A 22,641-nucleotide genomic window follows, 5' to 3' on the forward strand; every position below is an offset into this window, starting at 1 on the left:
TCTCAGCCTTTGACTTTCGTCGAGCACACAACCTGGTTCGGTAAGAGACCTGCTAGACTGCGCTCCTATTTTTCTTTTTCAAGCTTTAATTCCTGCTTCCTGTCTCTTTGTCTTTTTCTTATACTTTGGGGGGCATTGCCTCGATCACGGAATTTTGTATTTATAATAACATTGGCTGTGCCGGAGAATTTTTTGCTTCCAAATGTAATTTGTATAACATTTAGTTCCTTTTTCCCTGGCTGTAGTATCTTGCCTCTCTGTGGATATTAGTTGTAGCATTATCTCTTAAAAAAAAATTCTTGGAGTTCCCGTTGTGGCTCATCTTGTTACAAACACGACTAGTATCCATGAGGACTTGGGTTTGATCCCTGGCCTCATTCAGTGGGTTAAGGATCTGGCATTACTGTGAGCGGCGGCGTAGGTCACAGATGTGGCTCGGATCCTGCATTGCCGTAGCTGAGGTGTAGGTCAGCAGCTGCAGCTCCAATTTACCCTCTGGCTTGGGAACTTCCATATGCTGCAGGTGTGGCCATAAAAAGCAAAAAAAAAAAAAAAAAAACTCTCTTCATCCTAGTTCCCTTTTTCTGTTTGATTGTCTTATTCTGTCTCTGAGTTAAAGCCTTTACTCAAGGGTTCTGTGGCTTTTGACTCTTTCTAATTAAATGTAAAGCGCCACAAAGCTTGTTGGAAGCTGGGTAGTGGGCAGAGTTTGTGAACCTTTTGATTGGAGGGCCATGACATGTGACTCTCTGGAGGGCTTTTCTCTTGGGTCAGACGATTTCCCCACAAAAAGCTCTCAATATCCAACTGGGGGTTGCAGGACAGGTCTGTCCCACTGCCAGCATCCTGGCACCTCAGGAGGGCAGTGGTCAGTACACTGGCTCTTACTTAATCCCAATTTCTGATATGGTGTCTCACCCTCACCCTTTGCTGCCTGCTCTCTGAGGACTCAAAGACTCAGCTTCTTGTGCCTCTCCAGGGGGTAAGCCTGTCCCTTCTCCAGGCAGTCATTTCTGGCTTGTCTGAATCCTGAGCACCAGCAGATTCTGCACTTGGAATCAAGCCTGCAGCTGCTAAATCCTTAGCTTGCCTCCATCCGCTGAGGTTAAGAGCATCCGGAACGTGGCTACCAGTTCTCATTGGCTGTGGTCTCTTCCCCCATGTACTTTGTTCTTAGGGATTTATGCCTTAAAAAAATTGTTTATTCTCTTTAGTCTCATTTCAGTGAGGCAGTAGGGCGCTCATGTATGCAGCGCAGCCTGCTTTATTTAATGGAAACGTTAGAGTCAGCTTTTAATAGGAATGGCGTTTCTGTACAAGCTAGTTAACAAAACTAAAAATTATTGCTTACACTGATGGCTGGAGTCAATGCATCTATCTGACCCAGTTATTTTATTTATTTTTCTTTTTAGGGCTGCCCCTGAGGCATATGGAAGTTCTTAGGCTAGGGGTCGAAGTGGAGTTGCAGCTGAGGGCTACACCACAGCCACAGCAATGCTGGATCCAAGCCAAATCTTCCACTTATACCGCAGCTTGGGGCGAAGCTGGATCTTTAACTCACTGAGCGAGGCCAGGGATCAAACCCACATCCTCATGGAAACTAGTCGGTTTTTTAACCCACTGAGCCACAACAGGAACTCCTAACCCAGTTATTTTATTAAAAAATAATTTTGGGGGGAGGGAGTGGGATGGACTGGGAATCTGGGGTTAATGGATGCAAACTATTGCATTTGAAGTGGATAAGCAATCAAATCCTGCTGTATAGCATAGGTAACTATATCTAATTACTTGTGATGGAACATGATGGAAGATAATGTGAGAAAAAGAATATATATATAGACTGGATCATTTTGCTGTACAGTAGAAATTGACAGAACACTGTAAAATTACCTATAATGGAAAAAATAAACATCATAAAGTTGAAAAAAAAATTTTTTGGAGTTCCCTTGTGGCTCAGCTGTACATTAAGGATCCAGCGTTGTCACTGCTATGGTTCTGGTTACAGCTGTGGCACAGGTTCCATCTCTGGCCCTGGAACTTCCACATGCCAAAGACACGGCCGAAAAAATAAATACGTAAAATAAATGTTTTATCCGAAGGCTACTCCCCATCCAAGCTGTTTCATTGTCAAGTGCACTGCTGAGGACTCATCAAAATATATATTTACTGTGCACTTTGTCTTTTCCTCGTGATCTGAAGGAAAAGACATGGAACAACAACAGATGACACGCTAGGTTGTTTGCAAGTTTAAGTGTGGAAATTTGCCATGATGGCTGAGAGCCAGGTCAGCACGATTTACAGAAGAGCACATGCTGTTTTGTCTCAAGGAGCAGCAAAATGTTTTGTGATAAAATGTGGTAAAAAGCCTGTCGCTTTTTCCAACTACGCAGTAAAAGGAAGTACACAATGTCAAATAATCAATGAGAGGTTCTATGAGTCATCTTTAACAGAGGAAAAGGAGCAGCCAGGACAGGGACGCTGTTTATCTGCAGCTTCAAAATAAGATTGAATGCCTTGAAACAGAAAGCAATAACCATGCACCCCAGGAGCCTAAGGAACTGGGGGTCTCCAAGGCGCTGAAGGTAGTTTGTGCTTCTTACAGTTACAGAGATGCTGGGGACAATAATGGAAACTAGAGTGATTTTTTTTTTAAAGTCAGGTTTGTTTATTTATTTATTTGGCCATACCTCATGGGGTGTGGAAGCTCCCAGGCCAGGGGTTGAACTCAAGCCACAGTAGTGACCCCAGCAGTGACAACACCGGATCCTTAACCGCTAGGCCACCAGGGAACTCCAGAGTCAGGTATATTTACGGTATAAGCTACATACAGTAAAATTCACCCTCTGCAGTTATGAGCTATGAATTCTGACAGGTCTGTTCAGTAATGGAGCCACCATTGTGATCAGTCCTGAACTAAACTTTCTTTTCTGCTTCCCAACCCCTTCCCCTGGCAATACATGATGTTTTCTGTTCCCATAATTCTCTCCTTTCCAGAATGGCATATAAATGGAATCACACAGTTTATAGAATTTTGGCACTGGCTTAACTATCTGTGTACAGGTTTTTGTGCGAACATAGTTTTCATTTCTCTGGATTAAATGCCCAGGAGTGCAATTGCTGCGCTAAATGGTAGCTGCGTATTTAGTTTTTAAGGAAACAAACTCTTTTCCAGAGAGGCTGTACCATCTGACATTCCCACTGGCTATGTAGGAGTAATTCAGCTTTGATTTTTTTTTTTTTTTTTTTTTTGGTGTCATTTCTTGGGCTGCTCTCGGGGCATATGGAGGTTCCCAGGCTAGGGGTCGAAATCAGAGCTGTAGCCACCGGACTACACCAGAGCCACAGCAACTCGGGATCCGAGCTGCGTCTGCGACCTACACCACAGCTCACGGCAACGCCGGATCCTTAACCCACTTAGCAAGGCCAGGGATCAAACCCGAAACCTCATGGTTCCTAGTCGGATTCGTTAACCACTGAGCCACAACGGGAACTCCTGATTTTTGTTTTGTTTTTGTAAATTTCTGTGTTAAACTGCTGAAATTGTCAAAGATGCACTAGGTTTAAAACATATGCACTGTTAAGAATGTTTTATTTCTAATCTCACTTCTAATACAAAAACTTAGTCACCCATAAAAGGGAAAACAAAACTCATGCTGGACTTACTCTTCTCCCCCAGAAACTTTAAACACCGGAAGACAAAAGAATAATGATGTTTACAAAGTTCGGGGGTGGGAGGATATGAGATCCATGAATATCCAGCCAATATTCTAACTCGACATCTCTCACAGACTAAGGAGCTCTGAAGACAGAGCATCAGCCCCATGGGGCCCCTGGAAAACAAAGCAAAGGAAAGCAGAAAACAAACAAACAAAAAAACACTGTAATGAAATCCAACCAACCCATAAATGAATCAAAACAAAGGGAATGAGAAAATTGTAATAAAAAAGTGGCAGCAAGTATTACATCCCTTGAATTACAGACTTAACTGGAGGATGCATATTTGTAACACAGATGTATATATAAATTCTAAAAAAGTCACAATAATACAAGAAACATAATCAAGAGAGGAAGACAGAGGAGACAAAGAGCATTATATCTTTAAATTACAAAGAGACAACAGTGCCCTAAATGGAAAATTCTAATAAAAAATATGACTTCAACCTCAACGATTTTGATTAAGATGTTGAAAACGTGGAGTTCCCGTCGTAGCTCAGTGGTTAGCAAACCCGACTAGAATCCATGAGGACCTGGGTTCTATCCCTGGCCTCGCTCGGTGGGTGGGTCTAGGATCCAGTGTTGCCGTGAGTTGTGGTGTAGGTTCAAGATACGGCTCGGATCCGGAGTTGTTGTGGCGTAGACTGGCGGCTACAGTTCCGATTGGACCCCTAGTCTGGGCACCTTCATGTGCCACGGGAGCAGCCCCCAAAAGACAAAAAGACAACAACAACAAAAAAGTTGAAAACGTATTTACCATATATGATGTGAGGTTTTATATGTGTGTGTGTGTGATCTTTTTTTTCTTTCTTTCTTTTTTTTTGCCTTTTCAGGGCCACACCCGCGGCATCCGGAGGTTCCCAAGCTAGGGGTCTAATCTGAGCTACAGCTGCCGGTCTACACCACAACCGCAGCAGCGCCTGATCCAAGCCGCGTCTGCGACCTACACCACAGCTCAAGGCACTGCCGGATCCTGAACCCACTGAGCGAGACCAGGGATCTAACCGGCAACCTCATGGTTCCTAGTCAGATTCGTTTCTGCTGCGCCACGACTGGAACTCCTGGTATCCTTATTTCTCTGATGCTCTGTAATCTATTCAGTTTTGATCCTGCCAGCTACATCCATCCCGGTTAACTCTGTAAACTGCAGAAAATGGGTAGTAATAAAAATGATTCTTGACCACTGAAACGCACATGCATCGTGCGTGTCCAGGAGGAGATGCACTGGATTGCTGCTTTGTGTACACCGACTTACATCTACTTGTAAATACGTTTCAGCATTCCCGATGGCCTTGTGCAGTTTAGATTCCTCTTTGGACTCACTGTCTAATCTTACCGCTTTGGTTTCCTAACTCCAGAGTCTCTGCTCCTTCCTGGGGGATCCCCCTGCCCGCTTCCCCAGTCACTCCCAACGAGCGGTTGTGAAGTTCTGAAAAAGACCCGGAGACTCCCCAGGAGTTCCCGACTCTGGCCACCAGAGGGAGCTGCGTCGCCTCCACCGTTGCTGAGCAACTCTTGGCCCGGAAGCAGTTCTGCGCTCCGCCCCGCGGCGGCCGCGCGCGGAACGACTTCCGGCGGGGAGTGCGCGGGGTCGCGGAGGGCCGGCTCCTGCGGCTGCGACGGGATGACCACTCTCCGGGCTTTCACGTGCGACGACCTGTTCCGCTTCAACAATATGTGAGTGGCCGCGCTCCCTGACCATGGCCATGCTGCCGCCGTTGCGTCCCCGGGGCCGCGGGGTCGGGGTAGGGAGGAGGCCGGGCCGAACGGACGTGCTGACGCCCCGCTGACCTTGGCCGGGCGCGGACGTCCCACAGCAGCCCAACGCGTGCAGTCCCGGCGCCTCACGGGGCCGTCGGGCAGGGGGCGCGGACCGGTCCCGCGTCTCCGGTCGGCGTCCTCTCGGTGCCGGGGACCCGCGCGGTGCCGCCCAGCTTGGAGGAGGAGGTCCACTTGTGTTCTTGCGGAGTGGCAGTTTCGTGCGTTTCGTTACTGTCGCTGCGCTTCCTGCGGGGGAGTCGGGGGCGGCAAGGCCCACGGTGCGCACTTCCTTGCGTCCGACTTAAGTCGGGGTGTGGGACTTGTACATGCCTTTTTTTTCCCAAACGTTTTATTATGAAAATTTCTGAACACTTAAGAAGTTGACTGTAGACTCATAAGCCGACTCTATCGTTTACAGTGCTACACTGGCGTCATCCATCCATCCACGCATCCACCAATCCCACATCCACTTTAAAGATACTCTGGTAGTCACGTGAAAACTAAGGACCAAGTAGTTCAGATTCAAGTGTCAGGAGCATGGAAAGAACTCGAGACGAGGTAGCTAGAAACATTCAAAAAGTAGCTGAGCCTTGGAAGGTGTGTAAGTGTTGATGGTGGTGAGGAGGGAGGTTTTGGAGAAGGACGCAGGTGTGGAGGTGAGAGCCTCAGGAATGGCCAACACCTCTCAGGTGAGGGACTGTAGTAGCCGGTTCTGTAATTCGGAGGTCAGAGAAACTGGTGAGACTGGTCTGCCCCATTGTTGGGGATTTTCTCCGGGGCCTCTCCCAGTCGGAGGAGCGTAACTGAGGCTGTGTTGAGGTCTCGCTGTGTGTGGATGCGCTTCTTATCCCATCTGGTGTGAATTAACTAAAGTACTGAGTGTGAATTGCCCCTGGTGGGAGAGCCTTCCTGCCGGCAGGAAGCAAGGAGTCAAATTTAAGGACATTTGACTCCAGGGCTGTGCTGCTTAGCGAGGTCCCTGACCACCGGGGAACTTTTTGGAAATGCACATTCTTAGTTGTGTGAAGAGCACCGCTCTGGAGCCTGAGCTCCCCACCACAAGCTGTGAGGAGCGGGAGGCGGTGTGAGGAGTGAGAGGCAGTAAGAGGAGGCATACTAGCAGGTAAGCCTTTTAAGACGCTTTGGTAATGGTGGCTTGACAGAGGCTTGGGTTTGGGAAGTGCAGGCCTGGGAGGTGCCAGTTGCCTGGAAGTTTCAGGAGTAGAGGCAAAGCTTCTGGGAGAATCAGTCCTAACTGAAGACCTAAGAAGGGCCAGTGCTTATATATGAAAAGGAATAGAGTAGAAAGAAAATATGCAGGATCATTTATTTATAACAAAATATCTGATTTCAGAGAATCACCTAGCTCATTAAGGGCTCTTCAGAATATGCCAATAGGGAGACTCCTTGTCCTCCTCATTTTCTCCTAATTCTCACTTTAGTGCACTTCTATCAAGAACTCCTTGGATCACTCAGGGTGTGAAAGAAGCAATGGATGTGGAAACATTGCAGTTAATTTAACAAATGTTGTATTCTTGGAAAAATATCTTATGCCTGCTGTGCACCAGTGCTGAAGACATAGCAGTGAACAGAACAGGGGAAAAAAATTATCTTTCTGGAGTTTACCTTTTAGAGGGGAAAACAAGGTGAGAAAATACAGCATGTAGAACTTAGTGCTCAGTACAAAGGGAAAAATGAGAGCAGGAAAGGGAGATAGGAAGTGAATGGGGATTTGACTTCTGGTAAGGTGTTCAGGGAAGGGGTCACTGCGGAAAGACCATTGGGGGAGAGAGGAGCAGAGGGATGGGTACTTCGAGGCAGAGGGCATAGCTAGTGCACAGACTGCTGTTTCAGACAGGAGGCTGCGGCGGGTGGCCAGTGTGGCTGCAGGGGTGAGTGTGGGGGTGTGAGGTCACGAGGTTGGATCAAAGGGCTGGACCTTGAAGAGACCAGCATAGGACATGGGCCTCTGCCAAGTGCACTTGGTACCAGGTGGAGAAGTCAGGTGGGCATCTGGGCAGGAGAGTCTCATGTTTAGTTCTGTGCTAAAGATAGAAATTTGGGGGCCAACACTACGTAGATGGTATTAAAACCAGGCGGCTAGGGGACATCAGTAATGGAATGAATGTGGGTAGGAAAAAAAGGCTCCAGGTTGGCGCTCCAGGGCATCATGTGTTAAAGGAGCTGAGGCCCAGTGAGGTGGGGCCGAGCTGGGGCAGCATTTCAGGAGCATGCAGCTGTGAGCCATAGTGGGTGGCCAAGCATGCAGCACACGTGTACATGTCTTTCTGGGAGCAGGGCTATGGGACCTGCCCACCAGTGCCCCAGTCCTAGTACAGGAGAGCACATGGAGGGTGGGTACAGATGCTTCAGGTGGGTGGGTTGGGGTGGGATCTTGGTGAAGCTTTCTTCCTACTGTTGTTGTCTTACTGAAACAGGGAGCAGCTGAGATGGAAATAGGGGGACGTTAAGGGCGAACTGGGAGGCCTGGGAAGGTGATTCACATCCCACGTTGTGTTGTATTAGATCCGTGATTCTCCAAGTGTGCACCAGGGCTCCTCAGGATTGTTCTGGGGGTTCTGCAAGGTCAGAGCCATTTTCATGATGACACTAGAGATTTTTTTTTTTGCCTTCCTCATTCTCTCACAAGTGCACAGTGGAGTTCTCCAGGTGTGTGATCTTGCAACAAGCATAACAGATGCAGCAATGAGAATCCAGCTGTTTTCTATTAAGCCAGACATTAACAAGATCTGTAAAATTGTTAAAACAGTGCTGTCATCGCTCGTTTTTGTTCTTCTTTAAAATAAAGTGATTTTTTTGGTTAAAAAAGCTACATTAATATGTAACTTATTATTTTAAAGGGGTGTTTTTAAAAAATTAAATATCAATAGCTATAACCTACATAAAGTTCTTTGGGGTCCCAGTAATTTTTGAGTGTAAAGGCGTTCTGAGAACTGCTGGGCATTGTTAGGGGCCTCAAGGAAGAGACTGTGCAAGAGAAGAGTTGAAGCTGGCTGGTCTGGGGCTGGCAAAATAGTGATTCCCTTAATTGAATAGGAAAGTGAGGGCAGAGCTCTTTGTAGACAAAGCAGAAATGCATTTTAAGAAACGCTGACTCTGGAGTATTGTGGTTGGATATGCTGTAGGGGCAGGCGCTCAGCACCAGAGCCAGATTCAGGGGCTCCTCTGAGAACAAAATTAAAAGTATGGGAATGGGAGAGGTGGGGAAGGGAGGCAAGAATGCAGAATAGGGAGCAGAGGCCAGAGTGTTGACAGTGCCCATGTTTAGAGGGTGGGATTAGGTAGAAGGAGGAAGAATTTGCAGATAGAGGCCCCTTGTCAGACGTTGGGGGGTGGGGTAGTTTTACCCCTGTTTGATTGACATGCCTGGATGGTCCTCAGTTCCATTAATAGTTAATTGCCATTTAGAAGGTGGAAGGTCGACACGATGTGTTAACTAGAATTTGTAAAGCAGCAGCAGTTGAAAATGTATAGATGTCTTCAGAGTGGCTGTGACGATGGCTCACTGTGGTCATTAGGAAGATTAAAGCTTTCTTAGCTCTAAAGTTGGTTTTGAAGTTGTGGATTTAGCATGTCTTATTTCCCCTGTGAACGTTAGTTGGCTTAAACAGGTTTTGTAAACACTACTTACTTTTGACATTTCTCTTGTTTTTTTTTAGTAACTTGGATCCACTTACAGAAACTGTATCCTTTTTAAAAAATTGAATGAAGGCTTAGAGTAAGGGAAATAAAAGAGGAGAATAGACTTGAATATTGAAAAAGTTTAAAATTTGGAGGTCAGGAAACAAAAAGCAAATTGGAAGCATTTTTTTTTTTTTTTTTTGGCCACATATGGAAGTTCCTGGGCCAGGGATAGAACCCATGCCGCCGTTCCCACCTGTGGCACAGCTGCAGCAGTGCTGGATCCTTAACCTGCTGTGTCATATGGGAACTTCTTGAAAGCAATTAAAACAACAAAAAACCTCACGTTGAGTGTTTTCTTAAATCTTCCTGACAAAGCTACTAATGTAAGGACCTCCTAAATGGAGAACAGTACAGTCACCCACCCGCCTCACCCTCAGCCGTAAGCATAGCTGTGTGCAGCAGAAAGCACTGGCTTCAGCAGGATGGGCTGTTTCTGTCTGATGTGAACAAAGTCTGGAGAGGACGAGCAGTCCACGGTGGTTCTGTGATGTCACCAGCGACCAGGCTCGTCCATCCCTGGTGGCTTTGGCTTCCTGCCCAGGTGGCTCCCAGATCCCACAGCATCACATCCTTGATCCTGGAGGAGGACTGGTCAACAGAGGGGAAGGTGAGAGTGTACTTCCCAGACTTTTAGGGGTAACTCATGCCATGCTTACCTGTCTAGAACAGAGTCTGGGAATGAGCCAGCTTTAAACTGGGGCTTGTTGCCAAAGTGAAAAAAGGACTTTGGGTAACAATTAGTAGTTATTTCTGATGTTCCCCAATAGAAAAATAGGCAGAAATGTGTAAAGTAGGGTCCTCTGCCTGTAACAGACAACCCCTGTGTGCTCAGTGGCCTAAAACACAAAGTTGGGTTTCTGCGTTTGCTCCTTGTCCACTGCAGGGTAAGAGTAATTTTTTTTTCAATTTAATTTTTATTGTATGTTGAAGTAGACAATTTTGCAATGTGTTAGCTTCAGGTGCACAGCAAAATAATTCGCTTATGCAAATATCCACTCTTTTTCAGATTCTTTTCCTATATATGTTATTACATAGTATTGAGTAGAGTTCCCTGTATTATATATACAGTATGTCCTTGTTAATCTGTTTTATATATAGTAGTATGTGTAGCATGTGTATGCTAATCCCAAACTCCTAATTTATCCATCCCCCCCACCTTGCTAACCATAAGTTTGTTTTCTAAGTCTGTGAGTCTGTTTTGTAAATAGGTTCATTTGTATCATTTTTTAAGATTCTACATATAGGGGATATCATATATTTGTCTTTCTCTGTCTGACTTGATTTAGTATAGTAATCTCTAGTGGTGTCCACATTGCTGCAAATGGTGTTTCATTTTTATGGCTGAGTAATATTCCACTGTATACATGTACCACATTTTCTTTATCCATTCCTCTGTGGATGGGCATTTAGGTTGCTTCCATTTCTTGGCTATTGTGAATGGTGCTGCTGTGAACATTAGGGTGCATGTATCTTTTTGAGTAATGGATATATGCCCGGAGTGGGATTGCTAGATCATATGGTAGTTCTATTTTTAGTCTTTAAGGAACCTGGTAAGAGGGTAATATAAATTGATGTTTAACAAAGAGGGCATAAAGGAGGCTAATGAAAACATTAAGAGCTCAGTCTTACCAATCAAAAGATAAGCAAATTAAAACCAAGATGAGGTGCTATGTTTTATCTATCAAGTTATCAAGGATTTTAAATCATGATAAACCCAGGGTTGATGATGGTCAGGAGAGGGGGGCATTCTCATAAATTGTTAGAGACAGTAAACTGCTACAGTCTTTCTGGAAGGTGCTTTGCTAATGTGATTCCTAGTAATTCAGTTTCCTGGAAGCTGAAGATAATAGAGGCAGGAATGCACATTAACATGCATGGGCCACATCTGGCCCACTGCCTGTTTTTGTAAATGAAGTTTTATTGGACGCAGCCATAGTGAATAATTTACATACTGTCTGCAGCTCTTGTCCATGGCTTTCAGTTTGAGTAGTTGCAAGGGAGACCACATAGTCCAGACAGCCTAGAATATCTACTGTCTGGCTCCTTATAGAAAAGGTTTGTCAGCCCCTGAGTTATGTCAGTGGAAAACAAGTAACAGTAAAAACCAACTATAGGCACAGGCAACAGTGGTGCTACATGTCAGAAATGAAGTTGAATGGAAAAAGCAAAAAAGTCTTAATTTTCATTTGTATTTTAAAAATTATGACCCATTAAAGACCTCCATGTTTAAAAAAAATGGATTTTGAAAAATTTTGAATGACAAACCGTTTCACTGTATATAAGGAGAGTACTAGGATGCAAATCAAGCTATATGGTGTACTCAGTTATGCTTAAGTCCCATAATCCAGGTGAGGCCATGTTTTAGAGTAACCTGCCGGGTTTTCGTGGTCTGCAAGCCAGCGCCTGGGGCTCCTGCATTAGCCGGAGGAGAGACTTTACGTGTGTGTCAGTGTTGGGTGGCAGGAGGGTTTGCTGGCTGCCACGTTAAGGGTTAAGTTTGAAGAGGCAGGATAAAGGGTGTCCCCTTCAGAGGAAAGTTTGAAGAATTTACCACTGAACAGATTTTCCAGGAGCTTTAGTATGGTTGAGGTGCTCCTTAGAGAACGCAGGCTTCCACTGAGAAGCAACATGGGAATGAATAGTGCAAGTCAGTAAGGATGCCAGGGTTGAAGAGTTAGTGATGAGCAGATTACTCAGGCTATCACTTTTATGTCAGTTTTTTGGGGGTTTTTTTTGCATTACTAGTGGAGAATTTCAAGCAGTGGAGGCCAAACTGGGTTTGTTAAGTTGCTTTTGGAAGTACTTAGTTATTTTTCATGGTCCTGCGAAGCTAGTGTAGGAACTAATAATTAGTTTCCCAGTGTGATTATAGAAAAATAAACATACTGAGCACCTACTGTGTGCCAAGCACCTGCAACAGAGAGAACACCGCCAGTCGTATTCCATGGGAGACAGATAGCAAACAGGAAGAACACCAGGCGATGAGAAAGTGCTCTGAAGAGATCGAGACAGTGTGATCAGCAGGAAGACAGGGAGTCCTGGTTCTCTGCAGGATGGTGCTGTCTGAGGTTATTAGATATTCAGGCAATTTGTTAAAAATGAGTGCTGAGCTAAATATTTATGGTAGTAAACTGATTATCAAAACCATACATCTGGCTGGGGATAAAGTAACACTATGCTTTTTAAAGGAAAGAACTCTGAACTGTCCATTACTTTCTGTCCTCCTTAACAAGACTCTAGTATGGGATCCCCTTTTACTTACAGTACCTCGCCCATTGGCCAGAGTACTTCATCGTTGCAGAGGCGCCCGGTGGAGAGTTAATGGGTTATAGTAAGTATAATACCACTAGTACTTTTTTGATGAGGCAGTTAAGATTAAAACACAGGTCTTAATTGACTGTTAATAGCTTGACTGTAGAACTGGAAGTATAATCGTGATGCCTGTAATTTTATTTTCATTTTGACAACTCATTAATCCCTTCTGCTTTAGGCCCTGTGCAGGGCTTGGGGTACAGCAGTGACACAGATATGGTAGCATTACTGACAAAAATGTGAGCTGTGGATTGTCTCATTTATGTGTACATACACACATAATCACCCACATGCCAATGTAGACTTTTAAATACATATATTTTGGCTCTGCGTTCAGCATCAGTTGTGTTTTCAGTACATCATTCGTTTTAAAAGAAAAACCTTTTTCTGATTCTACAACTAGATTTAGCATTTTATTTACAAGTGAAATTCAAATAAAAGCACTAACAATAGTTAGTTGCAAATGACTAAGAATTTACTCAAAAATTAGAATTGTCCTTAGCTTCCTTTGTTATATAGAAACATACCCAGCAGCACCTGTGTCTGGGAGTCTGCGTGTTGGTGACTGGGTGTGGTCTTGTGTTGGCAGTCATGGGGAAGGCAGAAGGCTCGGTGGCAAGGGAAGAATGGCACGGGCACGTCACAGCTCTTTCTGTTGCCCCAGAATTTCGACGCCTTGGCTTGGCTGCTAAACTTATGGAGTTATTAGAGGAGATATCTGAAAGGTAAGATCCTGCTTTTTAAAACAGTTCATGAATTGTAACTATTTGATTTTCCTTTGATTTACCTAAGATTTTTTCTCTTCAGGTTGACCATTTCTCATGCTTTACAGTTTACAGGAATTTCATTTTCAGCCTGTCATAGTCCTTTCAACAGTGCTGTCACATGCTCACTGATATTATTGTCCCTCTTTTGCTTCTGAGGATGATTAAGGCAAGGTTGAGTGGCCTGCCATAGGTTTATAGGCTGGGTAATTGGTGTAGTCAAAAACTGACCCTCAAGGTTTTGGTCAGTATTCCTGCCACTGCAGCGGATGTTCCCCAGTTCTGCTGCCGTTGCCCTTGACATCTCAGTAATTTTTTCACAGTGCTCTAGGCCAAAGGAAAAGTTTAGTCTTAGGCAGTTGTGTCCTAACAAGCTAGTAGCTATTTGAAAAAAAAAAAAAAACATATTGAAAGAAGACATTATCGCATTATTTAAATAATGGTGGTTACCTCCTAGATGAGATACCTGCTGGGCATCACCTTACTTCTCCAAATCTTGGAAAGAGATAGAACCACCTGCAGTCCTGGGTTTCTTTAATCACAGGAACTGCCAAAAGCCTGGCTTCATGAAGATATTATGTAAAATATATAAAATACAATCCAAAAGGATTGTAACCTGATGTGTATTGGTGAACTACCTGAAGCTAGTAGTTTGCCAGTGTCCAACATGTAAGGTTTGACTGTGTTTTCCTCAAACATTTGGAAATGTCCTACAGCATTTCTTTGAGTTTGAGGCACACACAGGAGCACAGCTTGGGAACTGCCAGCATTGTGGCTTAAAAAAAAAAAAAAGACCTGTTGTATATATCAAACAGTCTCATTTTGAAAACAATGGATAATTAAGACTCCTCCTGCCAGCTCCCACCCTAGAAACAGATAAGAGATTAAACATTTAACTGGTTGTCAAACTGCCATTTTTTTTCTCTACTGTATATAAATACAAGAAAGAATAGCTGCTGAGAAGGCATCTTGAGACTTACCTTTATTGAATAATTAAGTGGAACGCTTTAAAGAAGTAACAGTGACCTGAAAATGCTGTAAACCAGTTGGAGGCAAAAGGAATCTAAGCTCATTTAGAGAGAAGAGGAAAGTAATTGTCTTAGCTGAAAAAGAAGTCTAGTCCCTAAGAATTAAAAAAAAAAAAAATCTTCCTAGATTGAACAGGGAAGAGGAGAAAATTTTTAGCAAGATTATAGATTTGGCATTACTTTATACTGTACAGGGAGTTAGGAAATGGGTTCCATTTAGCCATGGCCTTGCACATAAGCTTTAATGTATATAGAATAGACTCTCAATGCTCTTCCCTTTTCCATAATAGTTGTGAAGACTTAAGTATATTTGTTATAGGAATGAGTACCCACACACATTTATACATAAATATATCTTTAATAGAAGCAGCATATAATTTCCAAAGAAAAAAGTGGAATAATAAAAATCAAAAGAAGAGATTAAATAGGAACTTTAAAAAGTGGCAAAACAAAAAGCGTGAAAGAAGCCAGTCACAAAAAAGACAAATACTATAATATGAGATACTTAAATTCATAAAGATGGAATGGTGGTGGCTGAGGGGAGTAGGAAATGGAAAGTTACTGAAAAGTTTCAGATACGCAAGAATAAATCTCTAGATTTTGATGAACAGCATTGTAGCTACAAGTCAACAATAATGTATATTTAAAATTTACTAAGATCCCAGGTTAAGTGTTCTTATAAAGGACAAAGACACTCAGAAACTATTCTATTTACAGGAATATGTGTTAAAAGGTACAGAAAGATTGAAAGTAATTTTGAAAATTATGCAAATTCTAACCAAAAATGTATATACTTAACAGGCATATTATAGTTCCAGAATTACCAAGATAAAAAAAGAGTCATGGCATATTGATAAAGGATTTAATCCGTCAGGAAGATGTAATAATTATGACTTTTATATACCCAATGACATTAATTCAAGGTAAAAATGCAGCAGTTGAAATCATCATCATCAAATTGATTCAGGGTATGGAACAGGGGTCAAAAAACTATCTGGGCAGGAAAGCAAATGTTAAGACTTCACAGCCCACCTAAGGTCTTTATTGCTTAAACAGTCCTTTGAAATTGTGAAAACTTACTCTTAGCTAGAAGGAGTACAAAAATAGGCTGCAGGCTCACCCCTGCCTTAACTAATCTCAGTCAGTAGCCAAAAACATTGCCATAAAGCTATGGCTTCTCTGGAGAATTTTACCAACTATTTTAGGAAATAATGACTATAAGTTCACTTTTACACAAAAAAAGGGACATCCTCAACTTACTTTTTAAGGCTAGGACAACCTGGAAAACAAAACCTGACAATAGGAGGAAGGAAAATTTGAGGAAAATCTTAGCAAAGTGGATTCAGCGATTCATGAAAAGTTTGACATACCAGGGGAAGTATTCTATGTGAGAATGTATTCTACCAGGTTAATAAAGTAAATGTAGAAAATGCTTAGATAAAATCCAGTATTCATTCTTAATGAAAACTGTTAGCAATTTAGGAAATAGAAGGGAAACTTCTCGAAGCTAAAAAAAGACTATTTTAACTGCAAAGCTATAGTTAAGTGGTGAGGCACTGAGTGCTTTCCCTTTGAAGTCCAGCACAGGACAAGGATGACCACAGTCGGCCTCTCCAGTAATTTACTGGAGATCTTTGACCAAATTTTAAAGCAAGGAAAAAAAAAAAAAGGGTTGAGAAGAAACAAAACTGTCATCTTGGACAAATCAGATTGTGCAAATAGAAAGCCTACAAGAATCTACACATAAGTGTTTAGAATTGATAAAAGTTGTTAGATATAAAGTTAGTATAAATTCGACTGCATTTCTATATAAACAGTACATGAAGCCCTTGTGAAAAACCTAAGGAAAGTGGTGCAAGAGCTCTATGAAGTTTATGAAGCCTTATCCAGAGGCAATAGAGATGAGCTTGCTAAGTGGAGCAGAGGGCTGCCTACTGATCCAGTCAGTGAAAATCTCATTGATTCCAAGAACTACAGGGGAATAGGAGGAGCCAAGAAGAGAAGATATGCCTGAACATCAACAAAGTGGGCGGAGTCCACCCCTCAGCATCAGCTGTACTGAGTGACTGTGTGTCGGGCCTAGAGTCGTCACCTAGGCCAGTGGAACAGAGTTTGAGCAACAAACCAGGAAATACATGGATTCTGACATACCTCAGAGGAGGCATCAGCAGATCACGATGGAGGATACACTTTCCAGTAAACGTGGCAGCACAAGATTTTTCTTACGTTAGTACCTTACCATACGCGGATCTGACAAAAACCTGGCTGTGAAGAGCAAAACTAAAAAAAAGCCTTGTGAAGCACCTTCAAAGGCGAGTGTCTCCATAGCCTCCGGGTAGAGAAGAACTGCTTTGAAGTTAACGTGTTAACGTGTTCATCAAAAGATACAGAGGATAATGACAGGCCAGGCTACAAACTGGAAAAAGATTTGCACACTGGAGAAAAGATATCCACTGTCCTTTCCCCATTGTTGACTATCCAGAATAGAGAACTACAGGTGGGAGGAGAAAAAGAAAAAATTCATGAAAGACCCATAAAGACCATACAGAAGGAGAAAGCTAAATGGCGGACAGAAATACACTCAGCCTGGTTAACAATCTGAAATGCCATGATAAAATTTTCAAAAACAGCATAGACAGCATAGTTGATCATAGTGAAAACCAGATATGTTTATCTGTAGGCCACAGACACCTTTAGAGCATCCACACAGTGGATGGAGTCTGAACGAGCTCGGCAGCCTGAGGCTGACTTGACACCGACAGTCACCGAGGAGTAAAGTAGGACTCTATTTCTGTCATGTTCACAAACAGGAAAAACTGAATTAGAATGGATGGTAAGGCTACAGAAGAAAGCAGGTGCTGAGGATCACAGGAGTCAGGACGGGGAGACCTGGGTAAGGCAGGGGCTGTTGCTGAGCTGAGGGCTTTAGAACTGTGACCAATGTCCTGTAGTTACACTTGGGCCATGGCCATGCTGGTGCCTTCTTCATAATCTTTACTTTGTGCAGATGGATGGAAGTATTCTATGACCAACTGGTAAAATGAACTTTTCAATTACTGTGATATCAAATACCCGGTAAAATTTTAAAGCCAAGTAGCAGAATTATGGTTAAAAAATTGCTTTCTTTAAATTTATATTTTAAGTAAACATGTAGGTTCTGAAATGTTAACATGCAAACAAAGTCATCTGTTTGTCTTGCACAATTGCCATAAATTATTAAAAATTATTGATAATAAGATGTCATCAGCTGCAGGGACCCACAGTATCATTCTATGAGTAGTTGTCAGGGCGGGTGTTATTTTTAAAGATGTCTAAGTATTACTTTCTAGGACTTCTCCAATTCTCATTTTTCGAATTACAGAAAGGGTGGATTTTTTGTCGACCTCTTTGTGAGAGTGTCTAACCAAGTTGCAGTCAACATGTACAAGCAGCTGGGCTACAGCGTGTACAGGACCGTGATAGAGTACTACTCGGCCAGCAACGGGGAGCCCGACGAGGATGCTTATGGTGAGCTCCCTTCTGGGGCAGTGTCCGGAGAGGAAGCCAGCACTTACCTCCATCCTACTGACCGAAATACTCTGGTGTTATTAAAAAACAAAACAAAAACTGATTTTCTGGACTTAAAATATTTAAAATTTAAGCTATAGTTAAATCTCCCTTAACCTACCTTTATGAGCTTCCCACTGATTACCTTATATTAACTAACCAGTGGTTGATTACTATCAATTACTGTTTTACTGTAAAAATCAACACGCTATTTTACTCAGATTCTGTCAAAAGGCGTTTTTAGGAAGAGCTGAGTCCCATCTGGGTTGGTTGGGGTACCTGTGATATAGGGGGCCTCACTCACAAAGTGGGGTGGAGGACAAACTTTTTTTTAACCTATATGCTTTAAATTTGATGTAAAATACTTATAATACTTACATTAGACTTTGCTTCTTCCTAACAGATATGAGAAAAGCACTTTCCAGGGACACTGAGAAGAAATCCATCATACCACTACCTCATCCTGTGAGGCCTGAAGACATTGAATAACCATAAGCAGTGGTTCTTAGGCTGATGATGCTCCAGATAGTTTATGGACAATATTATTTTCATTAGATGATCCTGGAGCTCTATTAGGAGAAAAGGGAATTGTTTAGATCTTAAAGATTTTAAGAAAATACAAGTTTATAGAACGCTTTAAATCTCGTTTCCAGTTAGCAATATCATACCTCCTAAAGCTGTTCACTATAATAAAGTTCAACCAAAAAGGCAGCTAGGGCAGAAGGGAACATTCCACTGTCATAATATTCACAATATGCTAGAGAAAAAGCTCACTCCAGTCTCCTAATTCTGTGCCTGAGAACCACTGCTACATAGATATATTTTGTATTGAACTGTTCATTGAAGCTTTAAAAGCATTTATGAAATATATAAATCTAAGCTGTAAAATAAAATGCATTGTTGACTATAAATGTTACGTTGTTTCTCTTACATTTCTACACAGAGCACTTTTCATGCTTACTGAGCAGTCCCTTCCTAGTACACCTACGCTTCCTTCTTGCACAGGATGTTCTTCCAGGTATGTGCTCTCACACTGCCTGTCTCCGATCTTTTGTCTCCATTCACAACACGTGGTCTAAACCCTGCCTTTCAGAATCTAAAGAGATGCTAAAATAAAGGGGGGAAAAAACCTAATTCCTAAAGAAAGGCCACACAACTAGATCACAGGCTAACCACATACTTTCGTGTGTAGTTTTCATCACCTGTAATGTCTGAAAATATCCAGTGAGTAAAAGAAATGGCTAAGAAAACGAAATCACAGAAACGATTATTAAGAAATCTTTTACCTTTGAAAGGACTTTGGTGGAGTTGAGGGTGAGAGAGAAGTGAGTTCTTTAACTGTTCTTTCATGCCTTTTCATGCTGGCACGTTACATGCCCAAAAGGGTTATTAGCAATTGACATTGAGAACCTACTATATATATATATATTTTTTTTTTTACGCACATGCAGCATAAACAAAATGATTATGATTAGTCACTTAAAGTAGCATTTTTTCTGTCTTCTCACCTCATAACCCTGTGCGTGAAGTCGACTCAGATCTCTGTGATCCTCTTCACTGACTGGACAGACCTTGGGACTCCACAATCAGAACCAGGACATGGGCAGCTGACGCTGGTCCAGTGGGAAGCAGTGAGGCTGAATAGGCCTGCTTTTCACCTGCTGGTCTTACGTCCTTCTGCCCTCACTCTTATTTTCAAGATACAATTTAGCACCATACCAGCTAGCTTTTATTCCCTCGGGTGAATACTACACTTGCAAATTTAGTAATAAAATTCGCCCAATGAAATTTGCAAATTGAAAATTTTCTAATTGTCCTTACTGAGGAGAAAACACAAAGATCCGATACGGTTCTAGTCAAATAGTTTGGCAAAACAAAATAGGCTTGAGAAATACAGGCCAGATGAAAGGAAACAATCTCTCAGATTGGTTAATTAAGGCCAATACTTGAGAATACAAGTATCAGCCAGGAAATAATGTTATCACGTTGTGCTGCTCTGTTTTGTTACCCTGTGTATTCCTGGTACTCAGGTGTTTTTCACATTCTAGGTCAACGTTAAGACAGACAGTCTCTACTGTAGTACCCCAGGCAATCTTTATTAGTACTTTAGGTGGATATGGGTCCGTGGTCCACTAAGGGGAAACGTGGCCAGCATTGCGACTGGGGATTCACAATGTACAGGAACACATTAAAGGCTCTGAGAAGCCTAACTAAAAAGATCTGTCAGCATGGCTTAACCCTTAACCCAGGGGTTCTCAAACTCAGTGGAGCACAGGACACTTTCACAGCCCTCGTAATACTGTACTTAAGCTACTACAGAACTCAACCGGTTTGGCAAACTGATTACAGTAAAACAAATTCAACTAAAATGTTCCTGGTGAAAAGACCTTGTTCAGAAATACAGCAACTAAATTTTCTAACTAGCATTTTCAGAAGCACTTAGCATAAACGGCCACTAAGAAGGTACAGACAGGGAGTTCCTGCAGTGGTGCAGAGGAGACAAATCCAACTAGTATCCATGAGGATGTGGGTTCAGTCCCTGGCCTTGCTCAGTGGGTTAAGAACCTGGCACTGCCATGAGCTGTGGTGTAGGGCACAGATTCAGCTTGGATCTGGCATTGCTGTGGTATAAGCCAGAAGCTGTAGCTCCAATTTGACACCTAGCCTGGAAACTTCCATATGCTGCAGGTGCAGCCCTAAAAAGAAAAAATAAAATGAAATAGAAATTAAAAAAAAAAGGAAGGTACAGACATTTAGAAGTTAAATTAATTCAAGCACATTAGATTACACAAGGAGTGAACATTAAGAAAGTGGCTGCTGGAGTCCCATGGTGGCCTAGCAGTTAGGGGGCCTGACATTGTCATTGCTGTGGTGTAGGTTCAATCTCTGGCCTGGGAACTTCTGGATGATTTCTGAAAATGAAAGTGGCTGGGAATGAACGTTCTATTGAGCATCTACCCTGTGTCAGGTATATTCCTCTTCTAGTCTTCAAAACGAGCTGCAAAAGCCCATTTAATGAACAAAGGATCTGAAGATAAAGGTTATGTATCACTAAGTAGCAGAGCTGGGAATGGAACTCAAGTCAGTGGGACTAAAGATGTGAAGAAGTTATAGGTTCCAGATGAATGCATAAATATCTTTATGAGGAAAAAAGTATGAAAAAAATACTTGTGGAATACAACTTGAAAACTTCTAGAAAAAGATTCTTTCAAAAGTGTAGTTCCATCTAAAACAGACGCTGTTACTTTTTTTTTTTTTTTTTTTTTTGTCTTTTTTGCTATTTCTTTGGGCCGCTCCCACGGCATATGGAGGTTCCCAGGCTAGGGGTCGAATCGGAGCTGTGCCAGCCTACGCCAGAGCCACAGCAACTCGGGATCCGAGCCGCGTCTGCAACCTACACCACAGCTCACGGCAACGCTGGATCGTTAACCCACTGAACAAGGGCAGGGACCGAACCCACAACCTCATGGTTCCTGGTCGGATTCGTTAACCACTGCGCCACGACGGGAACTCCGATGCTGTTACTTTTAGACTTCCTAATGCATGATATGGACCCAGAATGTCCAGATTCATATAAAGAAATCCACCAAATAAAATCCTTTACTAGAGGAGTTCCCGCTGTGGTGCAATGGATTAGTGATATAGCTTGTCCCTGTGGAGGTGCCAGTCCCGAGTAGTGAGCTAAGGACCTGGCGTTGCTACAGCTTCTTTCTTTCAGTTTCTTTTACACTTAGCACTTTTTATGGCTTGAACTGGCTCCCCAGCCTGGACAGTGGGTGGGGCTGGGATAAAAAATCCTTTACTTGCAACCCCCACCCCTAACCCAAGAGCACTTAAAAAATAATTTCAAAAGTAGTCATCAGAGATTCCCATCAAATCACTACGGTTGAAATATCCAAAAACTTACAGGAGTCGCAAGAGTTCCAAACTATAAATTTATAAAAATAATAAAACATCTATTAACACGAACAAGAGGGTCCGGATTCACTCTCAGCGATGTCTTTATCTGGGTCTTGCTCACCAGCCTCCTTTTCCTGTTGCTGTTTCTTCCAGAGTTTGGCCATGGCCAGGAGTTTGAGGTTGGGTTGGTTGGCAGCATCTTCTGGGAAGATGTAATCATAGTACTCTTCCCAGCCTGCATCAGACTGCAAAAAAAAAAAAAAAAAAAAAAAGTAAAACAGTTCAAAGATAAACCTAACATGGGCCTGAGATACCCCTAAAGTGGAGAATTTTCACTGGGAAACCCAGGGTTCAAATTCACCTTATCTTCAACTCCATCTTGCAATCTTACGTGTTGGGTTTTATAATTTTCAAAGACTTAGTATTTACCCAGTAGTGAAGCCATAAATCTGATTAGCCTGATTCCTTGTCTTCACTTCCACCTCCAATTGGGCACTGATTCTGCTTCCTCAAGATCGCTCTGGTTCCAGCTCCACCACCACCTGCTTTGCTTAGAATAGCCTCCAAAAGACCCTCCTCCAAGTAAGCCCGTCAACTTGGCCTGCAGGAGGCCCAGCTGCATGAGAGCTCTTCGGCAGCCTACACAGCCTTCTCTGGATTGGCTCCTACCTAAAGGCTCAGTTTCAACTCCCTCCACCCTGCCTGCCTGCTGATGCTCCAGAAATACCACATTGCGCATAGTTCCTGGAATTGAGCGCCAGCCAGAGGCCTTTGCCAATACTCTCTGGTGTCCATGTCACCCCGACCCCCAACATCTCCCACCCCCACCCCGTGGACCATACACCCTGCTGTGTCTTCACAGCAGCCAGACTGCCCTGTCTCGCCCCATTCTCAGGCTGTACACGTGCCAC

At 42.9% G+C, this 22,641-nt stretch overlaps 2 protein-coding genes across 4 annotated transcripts in view; one reads left to right on the forward strand and one right to left on the reverse strand.

Moving 5' to 3' along the window:
- On the forward strand, positions 5,238-18,741 carry NAA20 (N(alpha)-acetyltransferase 20, NatB catalytic subunit). 3 transcript variants are annotated; one of them, XM_021077417.1, is made up of 7 exons: positions 5,238-5,391; positions 9,156-9,180; positions 9,530-9,787; positions 12,445-12,511; positions 13,082-13,217; positions 17,646-17,791; positions 18,234-18,741. In XM_021077417.1, the coding sequence occupies exons 1-7, from the start codon at positions 5,339-5,341 to the stop codon at positions 18,317-18,319; spliced, it is 771 nt and encodes a 256-aa protein (XP_020933076.1). In that variant the 5' UTR covers positions 5,238-5,338; the 3' UTR covers positions 18,320-18,741. The 3 variants fall into 3 exon arrangements, with proteins under 3 accessions (XP_020933076.1, XP_020933078.1, XP_020933077.1); XM_021077418.1 differs by lacking the exon at positions 9,530-9,787 and having other exon boundaries at positions 5,240-5,391; positions 12,421-12,511; XM_021077419.1 differs by lacking the exons at positions 9,530-9,787; positions 12,445-12,511 and having other exon boundaries at positions 5,239-5,391; positions 13,012-13,217.
- Positions 14,627-22,641, reverse strand: part of CRNKL1 (crooked neck pre-mRNA splicing factor 1) — a 32,331-nt gene continuing 24,316 nt past the window's right edge. The window contains exon 14 of the mRNA XM_021077415.1: positions 14,627-21,975. Coding sequence (XP_020933074.1) covers positions 21,790-21,975 — 186 coding nt within the window. The 3' untranslated portion in view covers positions 14,627-21,789. The remainder of the gene's footprint in view (positions 21,976-22,641) is intronic.

The sequence above is a fragment of the Sus scrofa genome, chromosome 17 (genome assembly GCF_000003025.6).
Source record: "Sus scrofa isolate TJ Tabasco breed Duroc chromosome 17, Sscrofa11.1, whole genome shotgun sequence".
Taxonomy (NCBI): Eukaryota; Metazoa; Chordata; class Mammalia; order Artiodactyla; family Suidae; genus Sus; species Sus scrofa.